The following is a 19,733-nucleotide window of genomic DNA, read 5'->3' on the forward strand; positions in this document are numbered from 1 at the left end:
ACCTGATGTTTTCTCGGACATGGTAGATAATGTGGTCTCGAATTCGAAAAAAGTAATGGCACTCTCCAAGTCTTGGCTTATTGTACTCAAAGAGTTGTAGGTGTATTGAATATTAACTATATTATTTTTTTGAGCCCTGAATTCATTATTGAAATTAGAGTCGTTGGAGTAGTTACACCAAGTTGACGCTAAATATTTAGTTATTTCTTCCGAAGAAGAAATTGATCCTTTTTGCTTTTATTGAAACCTGCCTAAACGTTTCGGTTAGTGTTTTGATTTTAGCCCAAATTTCCTTAGGAATGGACTGAGGGGTTATGGACTAAGTGAGGGTTTCGAAGCTTTTCCGTTTACCTTCTTAAAGCTTATTTTTAAATATGGCATTTGCCTTCTTATAATTTAAAAGGTTTTTATCTGAGCGATACCTTTTATAAATATTCCATAAACCACATTTATCATCTCCTAGGGAAGATAGATATTCTGATCAATATGGGACTACTTTTTATGTAATTTGTAATGGGTTTGCGGCATAGAATAATGAGCAGAATTGTGGAGAGCTTTTCATATCCCTCTTGCTTCTATATTAACATTATTTGAAATTTGAATATTGGATAAGAAATGGATTATGCCAACTTGAAACTTTTCCCCATTTGCTTTATCTGTAATAAAATTTGGAGCAGGTCGGCTGGTATAGGAAAGATTGGAGGTCATTCTTGTCATTAGAGGAAAATGGTCGCTACCATGTAATTGATTAAGAGTGGTGCACGGTAATTTAGTGCACATAACAACATCTACGTGCGTGAAAGTTCTTCGTGTGGAAAAATATGTTGGTGCGTTGTTGTTTAAAACGATTAAGTTGTCTGAGAAAATAAGGCTTTCTAATACTTCTCTCTTGTTATTGGAGTCAGAAACCCATAGGAGTTTCATGCGTTCATATCGCCTACGATGATGACATGGCCATTTACATACATTGCGAAAAATGTTTTGGAGATCAGATAGATTATAAGCTTGATCAGGTGGTACGTACATGGATATGGTGGTAAATTTTATACTGAGGTTGATTTCAATGGCTATTGTTGCCAATGGAGATGTAGGTGGATACGCTTGTGTGGAATATCTTCTGTGGCAAATTTGAGAAATAACCAAAATATCGGATTGATATATGTGTAGATTTATTAAAAGGTGAGTGTGTTTCTTGCAAAGATATGAAAGAAGGATGGTGTTTGCTAATTAGGAGCTGAATTTCGTTAATGTTGTTATATAGTCCTTTGATATTCCATTGCAAAATGTCGAATGACATTGGAATATATATAGATCAGAGGGCTAATTACTGTATGTCAATAGCGGAATCCTGAGGTTCCGTGTTTTTAATATAATAATCATTATTTCTAATTAGTTGTTGTGTAAGAGAAGTGATAGAAGAGAGACAATTTGATAATGAAAGCAGAGATGTACTATCTGCTGTATTTAATAATTAATTTGTGGATGTCTGAAAAGGCTTGGTCGAGATAGGCGAGCCTAAACGTTTGCTTGTGGTTGCTGAAGATTGTGTAGTTGTGATATCGATGGGGGTTGTGACCGAGGTGTTGGTTTGATTTACCATAGTGATGGATAGCGTTGTTTTTTCGCTGGCTATGTTTGTAGCCGGTTTTATGCTGCTTATAGCAGCACTTTTTGTAGACTCTTGAGTCTCTGAATTGGTGGCTCCAGCAGCCATACCGGCATAGGATGATGTTGATGGTGTACGTGGGAGTTGTGAAATATAGATTTATTACTGTTCGATGGATGCTCCTCAGCGCAGTTTGCACATTTTGTATGTATACAGGCGTCGCTACCATGGGGGAGGCTACAATTTACGCGTAAGGGATCATTTTTTCTTGGTATGCCCTAGTATTTGACATGCTTTGCAGCGCATTGGGTTGGGCATGTATTCCCTGACACAAATTTTATGCCATGACACTTTCAGCGACTCGAGTAATTTATAGAGATCGAAAGTCAGTAAAGTGTTCATTGTCAATGAATTTCTTGAATTTACAAACTCCTACTATGCCTTGTGACTTTAAGTTTCTAACTACTTCCTCGTATGAGACGTGGTTCAGGAAGGGAGCGTAAATCGTACCTTTAATAAAGTTCAAGCTATCGTGATATTTGCACTCTGCATCGGTTTTATTGCAAACAAGAAGCAAGGGGCTACTGTCTCTTAGTTCCTACACGCTGATGATTTCTTTACTAATTAATTGGAGGGAGTTTTCTATCGCAAAACATGACAAATGTGATAAAGGCTTATCTCTGTTTGTTGCCTTGACAACCTCAAATTTAGGTTTAGGTGTTACTACTGTTGGCAAAGGGAGCTTTGGGAACTCTAGCTAAGTTGAACCGGATTTGCGTTTTTTCTTTTCACGGGAACTGGTAGCTAATAGAGAGTACCTATTGTCCCCGAAGGTAAAAGCCACGGGGGCCATGGTTAACTTTTAATCAAAATCACTTAATGAGTTATACGTGCACTTGAATGTCAAACAAAAAAAATAAGTATATCTTATTTGTTGTGTGCGTACCGGCACTTGAAATGCAAAGAAAAGAAAATCAAAACACTTCCGTACGCACGGAAAGTTCGAATGTTATATGCAGCAATATTTTTATTTTTTTGTTTGTAAGAAAGCCTTTTCTCGCTAATTATTGGAGGTATTACTTAATCAAAAATACAGTTCGGTATGTATTGAATTGAATGAGTACTACCGGGTTATTGTTGTTGTTGTTGTAGCCCGAAGGTTTTGGGTTAAGGTAGTAGACCGACCATCTCGGGAACGATTTAATACGATCACATTGAACCTTTTAGGACAACTCCCTTTTACTGTTGTTGTTGTTATTGTAGCAGTGCCTCGCCCAATCCAATCTCACCAATTGTCATCAATATCGATGTATACTGGAACGATTTACCGTCATCCCTTGTCAAATTTGGTTTGGAGACAAACCGGTTTTCGGCGCTGCGCCATCACAACTGTCATTGTTCGTTCTATTTTCGGCGTTTGTCTTATATTTATAGCTGGTAGCCGCATGAGCATGTATTGTCAAACTGAATGTTTGTGTATGTGCTATGTGATCATTCAGAAACGGGGGTTTCGTCAACTTGTGTGGTCAGCTGAGACAGAAGTCAATTATTTTAGTCGCTTTACCTTTTTGGTATGTTTGTTGATTTGCTTATTGTTTATTGTTTTGTGTTTATTTGTGGATGTGTGTTTGTTTTTGTACCTGTGTGATTACTTATGCTTTCCGAGATTTTAATAACGGTACCACCATCGCCATTTACCATCTTTCTGGCATGACGAAAGTGGACAAAGACATTTTAGGCCCTCATGGCCAACGTTTTTATCAACGACATGGCAATCCCATCCGAGCCTACTGTCTTAGGTGGTTTAGCAAGTTTGATGGCTTCTTCAAACTGTTTGGCGGTGGTGGTAATAGGGGACGTGCTGTGTTTAGGCTTATGCTCACGTTTGTTGGCCTGCGGTCCAGATTTTTCGACCAAGGAACACATTACATATTGCCGGCAGAAAGCGCATACGCACTTCCTTCCATCCGGCAGAGCTGTTGAATAATGAAATCATTTGCTTTTTGAAATTAGAGGTTTTCTACAATCAGTATTTCACAATTTTTTCTTCATACGAAAATTATGCTTTAAATTTTTTAATTCTGCAATCATGCTGAGAAATAAGAATTTCATTCAGCACCGCATGCAATTGAAAATAATGCTAAATCAAACTGCAGAAATAAATACACTGAAATCAATGAGTGCCCTCAGGTGATTTCACATTTTTGGTGTGTGAAGTCATGCATTCACTACCAATCACTTGCTCCAAAAATGCTCAAATACTCCCTAAAATAGTACGAAAAAATTTAAGTTCCTTTTTATGAAAGTAGAAATTAAAAAATTTATTAAAAAAAAGTTTATGACATTCTTCAGGATAATAGTTGAAACAACTTGCTCAATAGCGTTAAACATGACAATTTGAAAAAGCGCAATGTAAAACAGAAAAAAAAATTGTTTTCATTATTTATTATATTGCCCAAGATATCCGGAATAGATATACATATATAGTTCGTATAAAGTAAAAACTTACCTGATCTAATAGCACTTAAATTTTTAATGAATAGAACCCCACACGCAAATTGTTCAGCACTGTTTTTGGGCGCACCGTTAAAAAATATCTCTGAAGGCAATAATGCTAGTGTAATAATACCTGGCAGCTAGATGAAAAACATCACTGCTATAACATTTTAGAAAAAACAGGCGGAATTGGGAAAGGGGATGTGGCACTTCCCCTAAAGAATGTATTTCCATATCGCTTAACTCCTGGACCGCTAAATCCACATTACTGAAACTTCGAATAGCTGCTAATCTTGTTATTGCTGAAGTGTTAACTAAATCCAACTGAATTTTTTACATCCTTAAGCAGTGAAGCGACATCACTGGAATTTAACGCAGTTACTTTTGTTGCTAATATTTCACTTTTAGGAAAAGTGGGAAACCTTGCAAATGGAAGTGTGCACCCACAGAACTCTATTATAGTGTGTTGAATGTATATATAAATACGCGCACTATCGAGAGAAAATACCGTTTGTGAAAAAATCCATCTAAAAGGACTTACTCAACCAATAGACAATTTGAAAAAGATTGCTTCAATAAAATTAATTGATTGAAATGAATTTTAAAGGTACTTTCTATTTGGAACAAAGCTTCAACACAACATCAAAATTATTATTTCATTATTGCTTTATTGGAAGGCTTTTGATACAAAAATATAGTCGGTTTTCTTGGAGTTTCAGATTTCATACTTAATGTTACCACATTTTCATTTAAAAATTCATTATATAATTAATGAAATTCATAAAAGCACCAAGAAAATGCAAATTATTATTTCTGCAAACTTTGCGGCTTTTTAAAAAATTTAAACATATTTGGTTGGGTGAAATATTTTTGAAAATTTGAGTATGCTTTTTATTTTGATTATATTCGAAGTGCTTTCTCTTTTAACTATTTTTTGTTAAAAACGTTATATTTGAAAAGTTAAATTGTGGTTCCATTAAACTTCTGTGCAAAATTGGTGTTACTGTGATTTTAGGTGTACTTGAAAACTAAATAAAGTAGAAGATTTAAGAATAAGGTTAGCTCTCAAATGAATTCTAAATTAACATTGATAAAAATGCGTTGTCGAAATAATTAAAATTTTGTATATTTAATTTGCTCTCAAATGAATTCTAATTAACATTGATAAAAATACTTATTGGGTTGTCAAATAATTAAAATTTTTTATATTTAATTTTTTGTTTTGTTTTTGACAGTAAATAAAACATGACCGTTCTCCTGCTATCACAGTGTAGCAAATTCGACAAATATGAAAAATAAAAAACAGCTTGTAGTAGATGAAAATGGTGGAATGTGGAACTTTGTAACTTTAACAATCGATAGTATTGACGGTTTATTTTTTGTTTTGAAACTATCGAAGAACATAGATTAATCAAAACTCTCAAACAAAAGTTTCCCTTCCTCCAAGTCTCAAAAGGTGCACCGCAAATTATCTGGTAGGTAAGCATCGGTGCAATTCAGGAACGCAACATCTAAACCAAGAATAATTAAACAACAAACTTCTACATATAGAAGCTCCCTTCGCCACCAGAAGGAGTTACGATTGTATCCTCCGCCGACGAATTCACGATAATGGCTACAGATCCCGGCCCAACCATCGATGAGCTATGTAATAAAATAGACAACTACCTCCCTTATATCTCCAGTTTTTTCGCCACGCGAAACCTGACATTGTCACAGACCAAATCATCGGTGACCTTATTTACAACATGGACACGGAAAATGTCGACCGTATTGGACACCCACGCAGATGGCGTCATGCTACCGAAAGTCTTACACCCGGGAATACTGAGTGTGACGTTCGATAAGGATCGCGAAAATGCATCCGCAATTGTACCTTAATTCAGAGCCGTAATAAATCTCTTGCCGATAGCACTTGGGGTAGGGATAAAGAGACGTTAATTACCACTTACAAAGAAGTTGACCGGCCGCTTGCATGCTACGCCTCCCCGATACGGTCGCCAAGCGTAAAGGGTAATCAGTGGAAGAATCTACAGACCTGTCAAAACACTGTTTTCAGAATCGTTGTTATGGAGAGAAACGAAATGCTAAATAAACAGTGTCTGCTGAATACCAGAAACCTGGGCAACACAACAGACAACGGATTAAAGAGACCCCGCCTTCCAGGGGTTTATGAAATCATCTCCGCAAATATTATGAGGAAATACGGCACCTGAGAACTCAGACGTATGTAGAAGAAAAACATAAGCAGGTCCTCAGAGATATCCACAAAAAGTCATCGGACCTCTATGCCAGAAATTTCCCGGCGAACCCCTTTCTTAAAGATATATATACTGAAGTCGCAGAAGAGGAAAACAATCTCGCTAGGGAGACGCGCGTCACTCTAGCTCAACTTCGATCTGGATACTGTAATAGGTTAAACTCTTACCTATTCAGAATCAACCGCGACATACAAAATTGATGTCCTGCCTGCAACCTGTCCCCACATGACACCAACCATCTCTTTAATTGCAATGTGGAACTAACGCCTATAACACCCCTTTCACTATATCCATTCCTGTTGAAACTGCAGGTTCCCTAGGACTCCCGTTAAAGGATATTGATGACAATTTTTGAGTGGTCGCACCTATTGGATGGGGCGAAGCACTGCTACAACAACATCGATGGTTTTGTGTACAATCGTTAGTATCACAAATTCATTCTAGTGGCAATTTTTACACATGATGAATGTTAACACGAACAAAAATAAATACGAATTTCTTAATAATGAATGCCGGTTAGCTAAAGTGGTCCCTTGAGTAGCTTATTATAAAATTTACAACAGTAATAAAATGTATTGGAGGACGAAAATAGACGAATTTCGCCTGACGTTGTTAATCGGTCACTCAAATAAACATTTTTTGTATGTCATAAAACTAAACACATGTGTAATTCACGGTATTAAAAATATAATTATATTGACATAAACATATATATAGTGGGTCCTCAGAGTTATTCCACATCCAATGTAGTACACTCCAAAACTTTCATTTTATGTATCGTATCACCCCGAATTTGTTTAGACTTTGTTCTATAATGAAACACTGTGCATTTCTTCTTGACGTCTACCGCTTCGAATTTTTAAATGCTTTTTTCTACACTTTCACTGCAAGAACACCATTGAAATGCACTTTATAAAATACAAATTTTATGTGGCAATTGATTCCCATTAACCTCCTTAAAAAATAATGCTTAATTTAATAGAAATCAGTAAAGAACTTTATTAAAATATAAAATGTGAAAACATTGAGTCAGATTCACCGTAGTTATTAAATGCGGAAGTCAATTTTGGACCTTATGACTAAATATTATTTTGTTGTAGGTAATATTCACCCTATTACGGTTGTCAACGTCACGAAGTGATCGTCGTCGACATCACGTCGTATCAACATCAATGTCACGTCAACGCATAATTGGTATTTACTAAGGCAATGTATTGATGTCGACGTGATATCGATAAAAATACGATCCCTATATTTTTGACAGCTGTTTATTTACAATTTGTATTGAGTTAATTTTTTGTTTAGTGGACAATTTGTGGATCTAAATAACTGCTGAAATCTATTAGTGCACAATTAAGCATTCTGGGCAAAATACACACAAGGAATTTGTTTACGAACTTTAGTGAATATATTGTAGATGACTGGATTTCTCTTTAGTACACCATTAGCAACTCCCTACCTCCCAGAGCGTGGTGCACTAATGGAAAACTTAGTCGAATTCGGGAGGGGTATCAAAATACCCGAATTGACCTCGGTATTAATAATCTGAAGGCGGAAATAAAAAATCCTTGAAATTTCACAAAAATCTTTTAATGAACCACTTGAAAGCTTGCAACTGTTTTTGCAAATATTTCCTAACGCAAGTAAAACTTTTATATTCCGACTTCGGATTATTAAAATCGAGTTCTATACGTGTCTTTTGGTACCTCTCCTGAATTTTTTGGGTGTGTTTTAGTGTGTTAGTAGTAGTCGTTCTAGGGTAGCGAACATTACCACAATTCTACTAAACTGACTGTTGTTGGTTATTCTGACTATTTTCTGAAATTGAATTAAAAATTAATAAATAAGCATAAAAATCATAAAAAAGCTTATTTTTTGAATTTTTAATAGTTGAATTCTGTATTGACGCGCTTGTCGTCACCAAAAACTGTGTCGACAAACTTTGTGTCGCGTCACGTCAACACAACTTCAATATTGTTTTAGCCAATACCAAAAAAGCGTCAACACCTATCAATAGTTATCGACGTTGACAACGCCGATACCAATTCATGAGCGTCGACACTAATTTTCTCACTATTGACAACCGTAATAGGGGTGATTATATTCCAATTTAGTTTTTTGAATATTTTGACTCTGGAATTCTTATGTCTGACCAATCGGAATTAAAGCAAATTTTATTGGGTTTAATTCATTTGAAGCAAAATCCACCGAATAAAACTTTTTAGAATCAAACATAATGTTTTAAATGAAATATGGCAATACGGTTATTTATAACTATTTTGACAACTTCAAACCAATCACAGATATGTTAACCGTTAAAAGTACAAAATTATCAACCCTGAAAACGAAAATTTCAATGGAACTGAATGAAAAGGTGATTGCAGTCAACAAATTTTGCAATCACTCGTGAGTGGGAGTACTCTCGATGCACTCACAATCAAACTGAATGCTTTTTTTACAGTCATGCAATCACTAACGGAATTTTTGAATGGAAAACATGAAATCGCATTCAAACTTGGCTTATATATTTGAAAAAAACCAATCACATTTGTAAAATGAATCAGTCTTGATTTATAACTGTATTGATTGAATAATTTTTAAGAACGAGGTCGACGAATGTTGGGATTTAGCTCAGAACACCCCCTTCGATGCAACCACACTTTGCCCGTGACACATGGCATGAGTGTTACCGTCCTAAAAATATCCGTTTCCGGCACACGCAGCAAAAAAATATTTCCCTGGACCAGGGTTAGGTTCAGGATCATCCCGAAGCAAGAGTATATAGAGCGTCATTTTGATCTAGGTGTGCAATTGGCTATAATTTACCTGACTAAGTCATCATCTTCCTTTTCTTCGCGTTTTATTCGTTCTTGTTCGGATTCAGTGTTGTTGTACTGTCGTAACATAGTCTCGTAATCCACATGGTGCTGTCGGCGATTTAAATCTCTTAGCTCTTCTAGCGATTCAAGCATTTCGATTTCATTGCGTGATTGCTGAGTACGATTCTCTAGTAATTTCATTGGATTGTTTGCTTCCTCTTCACGTTCTTCCTCTAAAATATAAATATTGTTATTTATCGGTTGTGGGAAAGTTTAAGTAGACGGATGATAGGTGCTAAAACTAGGGTCGTGATGTGGTAAGAGGAGGTCCGGTTACCGTCGAGTGCCAACAAGAGATACACGCTGTTGTTATTGTTGTGTTAACGATAAAGACTCTCCCCCAGCGGGTTAGTGGGTCAGAATATACCCGCGGTAAGGTATGCCTGTCGTAAGAGGCGACTAAAACACCAGATTCAAGGGGTTGTGTAGCGAAACCCTTTCACGTTGCCAGCGCAATATATAGCTTCTCCAAACCCAATTGTCAACCTCACCTATCCGTGGCGAATCCTGTTTAATTAACAGCTGAGGCTCTGGTGACCCCGAACTCCTCATGTATCTAGGGGGTGGGAGGGCGGTATGGCCTTAAGGTCGCATGTGGTCATAACAAATCGCTTCCGAGATGGTCGGGCTTGGTACCGGAACGTACCGGATCTGCATCCGGCAAAGGACCATCATCATCGATAACACTCCCCAAGGCCTTCGGAGAGTGTCCTTATCGCTACAACAACAACACTCTCCCCGAAGGTTTTGGGGAGTGTTATCGGTGCTGATAGTCCTTTGTCAGTTATAGATCCGCAACGTTCCGGTAACAAAGCACCATTAAGGTACTAGCCCGACTATCTCGGGACCGGTTAATATGACCACATTAAACCTTCTAGGGCATCCCGCCCCCACCCCGTAGTCCATGCGGAACTTGGGGTCGCCAGAGCCTCGCCTTCTAAATATGTACATGATACTCATATTTGTAACAGGATTCCCCTCGCGTAGGTAAGGTTGACAATTGGGTTGCGGAGGCTTTGAAGCTATAAAGCTTTGTATTGCGCTTATCAACCCCAAGAGATATACGCCGCCGCCTTTTTTGTCGTATTCCCGTCGCCGCCACCGTATGTCGACTATAAATTTTATAAAATAAAGTCGGTAAATACATTGTACGGCCTCATTTCACACAGAATGCTCCGATTTTAAAACTGTTAATTGCATTTGAAATCTAAGCTTAGTGAGATGGACACTTCAATATATTGGAAGATATATACTAGAGGGGCGTGGCAAAATGCCAAGCAGTAGTAAAAATCAAAAAATGTTTGTTTACATAGCTATAACTCAAAAACAGATGGATCGATTTTAATATTTCTTCTTTGCAGTAAGTTGAGTGGGACATTCACATCCAATTATGCGTCATATACATACATGTCTATATCACTCAAAAACGCCAGCATTCGCTAAAGTTATTTACCTTTGGGAGTACATTTAGAGGTATGTATGCATGAATGCATTTTCATTTCATATCAGCTTGACATACTATGTATGTACATCTTTATGCATCTTGTCAAGTTACAACAACATAAATGGTTAAGAATGCATACATCACCTGAATAATGCTCTTTCGTTAAAAGTTCTAAATATTTCGTTTAAATTTTTAAACAAAAGTTCTATTTTTGCTATGTTTGTATGTATACGCTAATGTTTGTGCACTAAAGAGATTTTATCTACCTCTATATACATATATAAATGAGGATGTATGTTTGCGTGCAGCTCACAAAACTGGGACAACCCAAAGATGTTGCCAATGTGGAGGAACTGGAGGAGTCTAATGAATTCCTAACAAGGACGTTTATGACTGCGTATAACAAAGCTTGCCCTCTAAGAAGATTCAGAGGAAAAGCAAAGCCGCCATGGTGGAGCAATGAGCTGAGTCTTCTAAGAAGACAGGTAAAAGAAATGTTTAAGCTAGCAAAGACCGCGGAAAGCGAAGCGTGTCGGGACGAGTACAGGGATCTACTGAGGATCTACAAGCGTGAAATTTCCAGGGCGAAGAGAATCTAATTGGAAAAGTTTCTGTAACATATAGTGCTCCAGCGAAACAGCACGGTTGAAAAAAGTCGTAGCAAGGGAAACATAGTCCACGGGCTAATAAAGAAAGAGAAGGGGGAATGGTCACGTAATAGTGAGGAGTCCCTTGAGGTGCTTTTCGAAACACATTTCCCATCGGGATATGATTTAGAAGAGCCAGCAGACAGCACTCACTCTTCTATCACGGAGTGGGTAGTGCAGGGCTAAGATCGGCCAGGTGTATCCCAAAGACTATAGGCCCATTAGCTTAACATAATTTGTGCTCAAAACCTTTAAGAGGCTGATAGATGTGTACATAAAGTCTAACGTGGATGAAAAGCTGCTCTCCACAACACAGCATGCGTACACCAAAGGTAGACACCGTATTGTATAGGGTGGTAATAAGCATGGAGAAAGCCCTGGAATATAAGCAATATGCTCTAGGAGTCTTCTTAGACATTGCCGGGGCTTTCAACAATGTTTCTAAATGGGCGATTATGGATGGTCTTAATTAAATTAAAGTACATGCAGCCTTAACCAGATGTATCGGCTGCATGTTAAATTGAAAGATTAAATAACAATGGGGATTGTACGAGCCCACGAAATCAATGGACAGGGGCACGCCGCAGGGGGGGGGGGGGGGTGTGCTATCACCTCTGCTGTGGACGCTGGTCATCAACCAACTGCTCAGGCGATTCAATTAGGGACCCGTAAAACTTACGGCTTACGCAGATGACGTTGCAATTGAAAAGTGAAAGTGCCTTCCAACGATTAGCTCTTTGATGGATCGGGCGCTTCGGGATATCCATACCTGGGTATCTAATGTCAGGTTGAAAGCCAAAGCGGAGAAGACGGATATGATGTTTTTACAAAGTACAAGGTCCCAAATTGGACCAGGCTAACTTAGGCCTGGTCCAATTTGGGACCTTGTACTTTGGGGGTGACCCTACAGGAGAAACCTATCTAGGAATCATCCTAGACAGTATGCTGCCATGGAAGCTTAACGCGGCGGAGAGGGTGAAGAAGGCCTCAACGGCACTTTATGCATATCAAAGAATTCTGGGGTGTACGTGGGGCTTATCGCCCTCTCTTTCTCATTGGGTTTTTATAGCGATTGTAAGCCCTATTCTATACTATGGAGTTCTTGTTTGGTGGAAAGCCACACAAAAAACAACCTACCTCAAAAAATTAGAGGAGGTATGCAGACTATCTATCTAAGTTAGGCTTGGTCAGTGATAGCAGATGTAGCAAGAGCGGGTTTGGTGGAGGAAACGATCCAGTACGTTTTGTGCTCGTGCCCTGCGCTTGCCGGGCTAAGACCCCACCTATTAGGAGTGATACAGCTGTCAGATCTAGAAGCAGCAAGAGGCTTAAGTGCTAGGAAGCTTTTGGTATTTGCCAAGAGGACGGAGTTATTTTATAACATAGGTCCTGGTTTTTGATAGGGTTTTTCAGTTTGGTCAACCTTCTGGTAACACTACGGACTCATTCAGTCTATGTGAGGTCCTCATGGACTGGCCAGTTCAACCTAACCTAACCTTGCATGCAGCTTATGGGCTCCGTGACCACTCCGACGATTTTACTAAAATTTGCAGGGTCTCTTGACAGCAACCCGAAAAGTATTCTGGGAAGTTTCTTCGCGGGAAGTGGACCAGGGACCGATCTATTCGAACTAATTCTAATCATGATTCGTTTTGCCTGAATTTGGAATAAAGGTATCCCTTTGCCTAGATTAGTATTTACTACATTTTCTTTCCGGGAAATGGGACAGGGACCGACTGGAAATGGGACTGGGACTGGGAAAAAGGGATGGAGAGGAATTAGAGAGAAGAGAAAAGAGGAAAGGAAAGAGACTGAGAAAGAAATAGAGCTAGAGTTAGACGAAGATAGAGAGATAGGGATAGATGCTGCAGAAAAGAAGTGAGGAAAAGACGGAGAGGGAGAAAGAGACACAGAAAAAAAGGAGGGGGGAATAAAGGGACAAGGAAAAGAGGGAGAGAGGAGAGGGAGTGTAAGAGGTAGAAACTTTTTAAAACTTATGCAGATAGACCAAAGCAGCACAACGTCTGCCGGTTCTGCTAGTTTTGTACGTATTTAAAACTGTCTAGGCCGTTTATTGTTCTTGTCGAAAATTGGTAGTGTTGTCAACGAACGCACATCACTGGTATGAGACTCCGATTGCGAAATTAAGTTCTTTTTCACCATTCAAAAGTTATTTAAAGAAAGGGGGTTTCCCATGCCTGCTCATCGAACCAATGGGTTTTGCATCACAGATTTCGTCAAGTTATTAAAACAAACCACTATAAGAAAAGTTTTATGTGAGAATAGGCTTTTCTTGACCACATAGTTGCTATTTTTAGTGCAAGTAAAACTTCACTATTGCGACCCAACGTTTCGCTAGGCAACTTAGCTTCCCCAGGGAAGAAACTGCATTTATTCAACATTATTGAAGTATTGAAGAATTACATGAAATTATAAATATTTGAATTTGGCTAATATACCAAATAACAAAATAGTGGACGAGCTATCCAAAAATAAAAGAATCGATTCTAACGAGAAGCAACGGGTGGCACGTTCTACGGCAATCGCCCCAAGAATATATGGGCTTCTTAAAACGCATAAGCCTGATATTCCCCTTCGTCCAATTATATCATCAATTAATGTACCATGCTACAATCTGTTTAAGTACGTAGGAAACATACTCACGAAGTTTAAAGAAAAGCTGAAAAACATAAGTGTTGATGACGAAGACATATTGGTTTTCTTTGAAGTTGTGTCATTGCTCACCAATATTCCAATTGTTCTCGCCACACAAATAATTTTAAAAAAGTGGGAGGAAATACAAAACCACAAAAATACTGAGGCGAATTTTCCAACAGATGTTGGATTTCTGTCTAGAAGACAATAACTTTTTCCTTCGGGGTGAAAAAGTTTATGCCCAAACAATTTGTATGCCTATGGGCAACCCTCTTTCGCCAACCATTGCAAATATAAGCTATCATCCGGTGGCAAAATCCTGAGCCAGATAAATAATTTTGCATGTAAATGCAACAACAACGATTTGAGCCAGATAAATCCAGATAGAAGTCTGGTTCAATTTGTGAGCCAGATAATTTGTTAATTACTTCTTTTTAGGTTGGCAACGCGGCCTTTAATATACCTACTTTTTCAAAAATAGATGTCGCTGCTTAGCCTTTCGCCGTATGAGATAAATGAAAAACATCGGCGACATCTGCCTATCACATTTCACGTGTGCGAAAATTTCACGACATATGCTTCTCAAGTCTCTCAATGATCCAGAGCATTCCCGTGAGAATTGAGCGTGAGCCGGAGCTGTAAAACAATTTTTTTGAATTAAATTTTATGTGAGAATAGGCTTTTCTTGACCATATAAAAAAAAAATAAAATAAATAAATGTAAGGCGCGATAACCTCCGAAGAGATCTAAGGCCGAGCTTCTCTTCCAATTTGCGTCGTGCTCCTCTTGATTTTTCCCTACAAATTGGCCGGACGGGACCTACATGTTTTACGCCGACTCCGGACGGCATCTGCAAGATAGATGAGTTTTCACTGAGTAGCTTTTCATGGCAAAAATACATTCGGAGTGCTTGCAAAATTACTGCCGAGGGGCGACCCTTCTTAGAAAAACTTTTTTCTAAATTTTTGATATTGCTTTGCCCGGGGATTGAACCCAGGACACACCACGACGCACAATCGCTGGAAAGAAATATAACAAATTTTCTTTAGAAAAATTTATTCCAGGAACCATTTTTAATTTGATAAAACACAAGTCAAAAAATTGCATTTAAATTAAAAAAATAAAGTAAATCAAAAGCACAAATTTTTCCAAGTATTTTGCGGAGTAACTAAAGCATGAGGAAGAAATGGTTCTTCAAGCAATTTTACGGTAGTAAACTTCCTTCATCTGCTATCACTGGCCAAGCCTAGTTTAATGGCATGTGACGCCAGAAGGCAGTGTCCAGTCAGAATACCTCTCTTTTTAATGATGGAAGCAACATTGTTAGTCTAAGGTTGTACGCGGGTACAAAACCAAACGGAGCGGAAGCCAACGGCAGACAAGAAGCTTCTTCGGCTGTTACTCCAAGGGCAAGACAGGAGAAGGCTAAAACAGGCACTCCTTCATTAAGTGACCTCATTAAGAAGGCTGCAGAAGAACTTCAAAATCCTCAGGCCTCAGGACGGATCGAAAACAAGATGACCAAGTTAGGGAGATCAATTGATGATCTGTTTGAGTTTTTTGAAGGGCGTAATAATATACATGCTGAAATTAAGCGCTTAGCCTCCATTATCAAGGCATTGTTCATAGAATCCGCGCTGGAGGTAAAGGACTTAAAGAAGAAAATAATTTCCAATGATACGGCTAAGAATGGAAGCTAGTCACCCTCAAGAAAGAGACCGAGGAAGAATTTGACAAGGGAAAATCAAGTAGCCAAGCCCACAATCTTAGCCAAGGGCATTACGCCAATACATGAGGAGAGTCACAAGCGAGTAAAATCGCAGGCGCCACTGAACCAGAAAAGGTCGAAAGGAAAGAAGACGCCACAGCTCAAAAGTCGGGAGAGTGACTGGTAGCCAAACCCAAAAAGGTGAATAGGAAGAAAATTATTAAAGCCAGGCCGGATGCAATCATAATTTCGAAGGCTGCAGATACAGCTAAAAAGATCTCAAGAGGGAAAAACTAGCACTTACCAAACAGAGATTGAAGCAGTCGTAAAGGAATCAGCGAAGGTCACAGCAAAATCTCAAATGATCACACTACAGCTCAGAGACCTCGATGAGATTACTACGCCCGATGAGATTTGTGATGCGATCCATAAGCAATGCAGGATAGAAAGGCCTGATTCAACTGCCATAGAAAGTATACGAACAGGGTACAGCGGTACAAAATCGGCACTTGGAAGCCTTACAGCTAAAGTTGTTCTAAAGGTGCAAAGAAGAGTAGGTGGGGTATCTTGTCGAATTAGAGAGGTAAAACAGGAGAGATGCTGTTATAGGTGCTGGGCCTATGGACATATAGCCCAGAAGTGCAAAGAGACTATAGATAGGTCAAAACTTTGCAGGAAATGCGGTCAGGAGGGACACGCGGCCGCGAACTGCTCCAACGTACCGAAATGTGTGTGCAGTTTTAGGTGCCCACAACGGGAAGGAAGCAATCAGATTGCCCTATGAGATTGTTGCAACTCATTTTAAACCACTGTGAAGCGGCCCAAGACCTCTTATCTCAAGCAATGGTTGAAGGAGGATTTAACATAGCTGTACTCTCCTAGCCGTACAGAAATAAGCAGGAGCAAGGCTGGCTCACGGACTCGGTTGGGAAAGCCTCAATTTGGATACCAGGAAAACTTCTTCCGCAGGAAAAGATGGCACCGACAGTGGCTGGATTCACGTGGGCAAAAATCAGAGGAATATACATTTTTGCTATGCACCTTCGAGCATGACTAGCACAGAGTTTGAGAACATGATTCTCGGGATTGCCATAGAAGCACAGGGTAACAGCCCACTTATAATAGGTGAAGACTTCAATGCATGGTCAACTGTATGGGGTAGTAGTGGAACTAACGATAGAGGTAGAGTTCTTCTCGAAAGCCTTACACCCCTGAGGCTAGAACTTCCAAATGAGGCAGGGAAATATACATTCGACACTGGCAATAGACGCTACGTTTTAGATCCCACTTTTGCTAGTAGTTTAACATTCATTCATGTGTACAAACATATATTTTGACTCTTTTTGGTATGGCTTGAGATGCATTGACTCTTACTACATATTCATTCATTTGTGCATACATACAGTCTACGTCTCGTAACTTGAGACTTCTTCTATTTAAACTTAAAGCTAATTGCCCACCACAAACCTTTGCCTGAACTGAATATATGTATCTACGTAGTTCGCTGGCAAAGCGCCTAATTATATTTTGTACACTTAGTATGTAAGTATGTATAATGTAAATATGTAATGTAGGTAGCTCATAAAAATTAACTAGAATAATTTTGTATAAATACTAATGTAACTTCGCTAATAAAAATAATTATTGTTTTGAATCAAACAAGAAACAAAGTCTTTGCATTTATACTATAGTAGCAAAATATCGGGACGAGCAAAATGGTCCATCAGTAACGCCTACACACTGGTTCTTTTGTTGAAACCTGCTAAGATGCCCGGCCAGCCACCTCCGTACAGGCCACTTTGTATGTTGGATTCAATAGGAAAGATTCTCGAACGTATTGTAACGAATTTACTGCAATTCCTCTTATTTGCAACCTTCTGCAAACGTTCGAATCGCTAAACTTTTGAATAAATAACTCCACTATTCAATAATGCAACATGGCCTTTATTAGACTACTTTAAAAATAACACTATTATTGCTCGCCAGATAGCGTCTTAAATAAACTGATTGTCGTGTCTCTACTGTTGCTGCCTTTATACTGTCTGATTTCCTCGTTGCATATTTCTAGGCTTTTCTATTTTCAGAACTTACTAGTTAGTTAGCTAGTTAGATGCATGATTTTATAGCTTCTCTCAAACCCCATGCGCTTGTATGTGTGAGCGACACTTGCACAACCATGGCATACTTTCGGGAGTATCTCAGATTTATGCATGTCGTTGTGCGTTGCTTCTCCGCTGCGTGTACGTACATATGTGTAGACATAATGATTGAATTATTGATGTGCATACAAGTCACTGCTTAGCATCGGCTTAAAATGATAGTATCCCTTAGTGCTGCTAATATTCGTTACACTACCCTCCACCTAAGTCTGATCGTCCCGATCAGACAAATTTGCTGATCTAAACGCCGCTAACATCTCCAAATGTACCAATCTTCTACTTCGTGGTTTCCCAATGGTTTGTATGCGGTAGATGGTGTCACTGATTTTCTTAGCAACTTTGTACGGGCCTTCCCAACTGCACCGACATTTGGATGGAACACCTTTCGGACGGTGAGGGTTGTATAACAGTACCAAATCTCCCTCCAAGAAACCTTCCGAATTATTGTTCTCATCGTACCTGCGTTTCATCTTACTACTCATTATCCTGGGTCGTGCCCTCGCACTCTGTTGTTTGACCGATGAAGAACTACTTCGCAGAGCTTGATCTTGACGGATTGACTTTGCCTCATCAGTATCGTCTTGACGCTTCACAGCAGTAGTGCGCGCTGGCTTGAAACCATCCTTGCATTCTTTCTGGAAAATTATTTCAGCCGTTTTAGTGCGTCCATTAGGGTTTGTAAATGCCAGTGTTTTTCTCGCAGGTACCTTTGGTTTTGATTTGTTTGGCCCATTCGTTCCATCAACCCTTGCCCGATCTGCTGCCTTTGACTTTTGTAGTTCTTGTGGAATCTCTTTCACCAGCACTCGATTACTGCTGAACCCTTTTTATACTCAGTTGACCAGAGCTCACAGAGTATATTAACTTTGATTGGATAACGGTTGGTTGTACAGGTATAAAGGATTCGAGATAGATATAGACTTCCATATATCAAAATCATCAGTATCGAAAAAAAATTTTATTGAGCCATGTCCGTCCGTCCGTCCGTCTGTCCGTTAACACGGTAACTTGAATAAATTTTGAGGTATCCTGCTGAAATTTGGTATATAGGTTCCTGGGCACTCGTCTCAGATCGCTATTTAAAACGAACGATATCGGACTATAACCACGCCCACTTTTTCGATATCGAAAATTTCGAAAAACCGAAAAAGTGCGATAATTCATTACCAAAGACGGATAAAGCGATGAAACTTGGTAGGTGAGATGAACTTATGACGCAGAATAGAAAATTAGTAAAATTTTTGACAATGGGCGTGGCACCGCCCACTTTTAAAAGAAGGTAATTTAAAAGTTTTGCAAGCTGTAATTTGGCAGTCGTTAAAGATATCATGATGAAATTTGGCAGGAACGTTGCTCCTATTACTATATGAATGCTTAATAAAAATTAGCAAAATCGGAGAACGACCACGCCCCCTTAAAAAAAAAAAAGAAGAAAAGAAAATTTCAAAATGGGCGTGGCTCCGCCCTTTTTCATTTAATTTGTCTAGGATAGTTTTTATGCCATAAGTCGAACAAAATTTTACCAATCCTTGTGAAATTTGGTAGAGGCTTAGATTCTAGGACGATAACTGTTTTCTGTGAAAAAGGGCGAAATCGGTTGAAGCTCCGCCCAGTTTTTATACACAGTCGACCGTCTGTCTTTCCGCTCGGCCGTGAACACGATAACTTGAGCAAAAATCGATATATCTTTACTAAACTCAGTTCACGTACTTATCTGAACTGACTTTGTATTGGTGTAAAAAATGGCGGAAATCCGACTATGACCACGCCCACTTTTCGGTTTAGAAAGTTACGAAAAAAGAAATAAATGCCATAATTCTATACCAAATACGAAAAAAGGGATGAAACATGGTAATTGGATTGGTTTATTGACGCAAA

At 38.8% G+C, this 19,733-nt stretch overlaps 1 protein-coding gene across 1 annotated transcript in view; it reads right to left on the reverse strand.

Moving 5' to 3' along the window:
- LOC137236766 (splicing factor YJU2) overlaps positions 1-19,733 on the reverse strand; it is a 109,417-nt gene that overhangs the window by 28,433 nt on the left and 61,251 nt on the right. Inside the window, exon 3 of the mRNA XM_067759753.1 lies at positions 9,190-9,415. Coding sequence (XP_067615854.1) covers positions 9,190-9,415 — 226 coding nt within the window. The remainder of the gene's footprint in view (positions 1-9,189; positions 9,416-19,733) is intronic.

Source organism: Eurosta solidaginis, chromosome 1 (genome assembly GCF_040869045.1).
Source record: "Eurosta solidaginis isolate ZX-2024a chromosome 1, ASM4086904v1, whole genome shotgun sequence".
Classification (NCBI taxonomy): domain Eukaryota; kingdom Metazoa; phylum Arthropoda; class Insecta; order Diptera; family Tephritidae; genus Eurosta; species Eurosta solidaginis.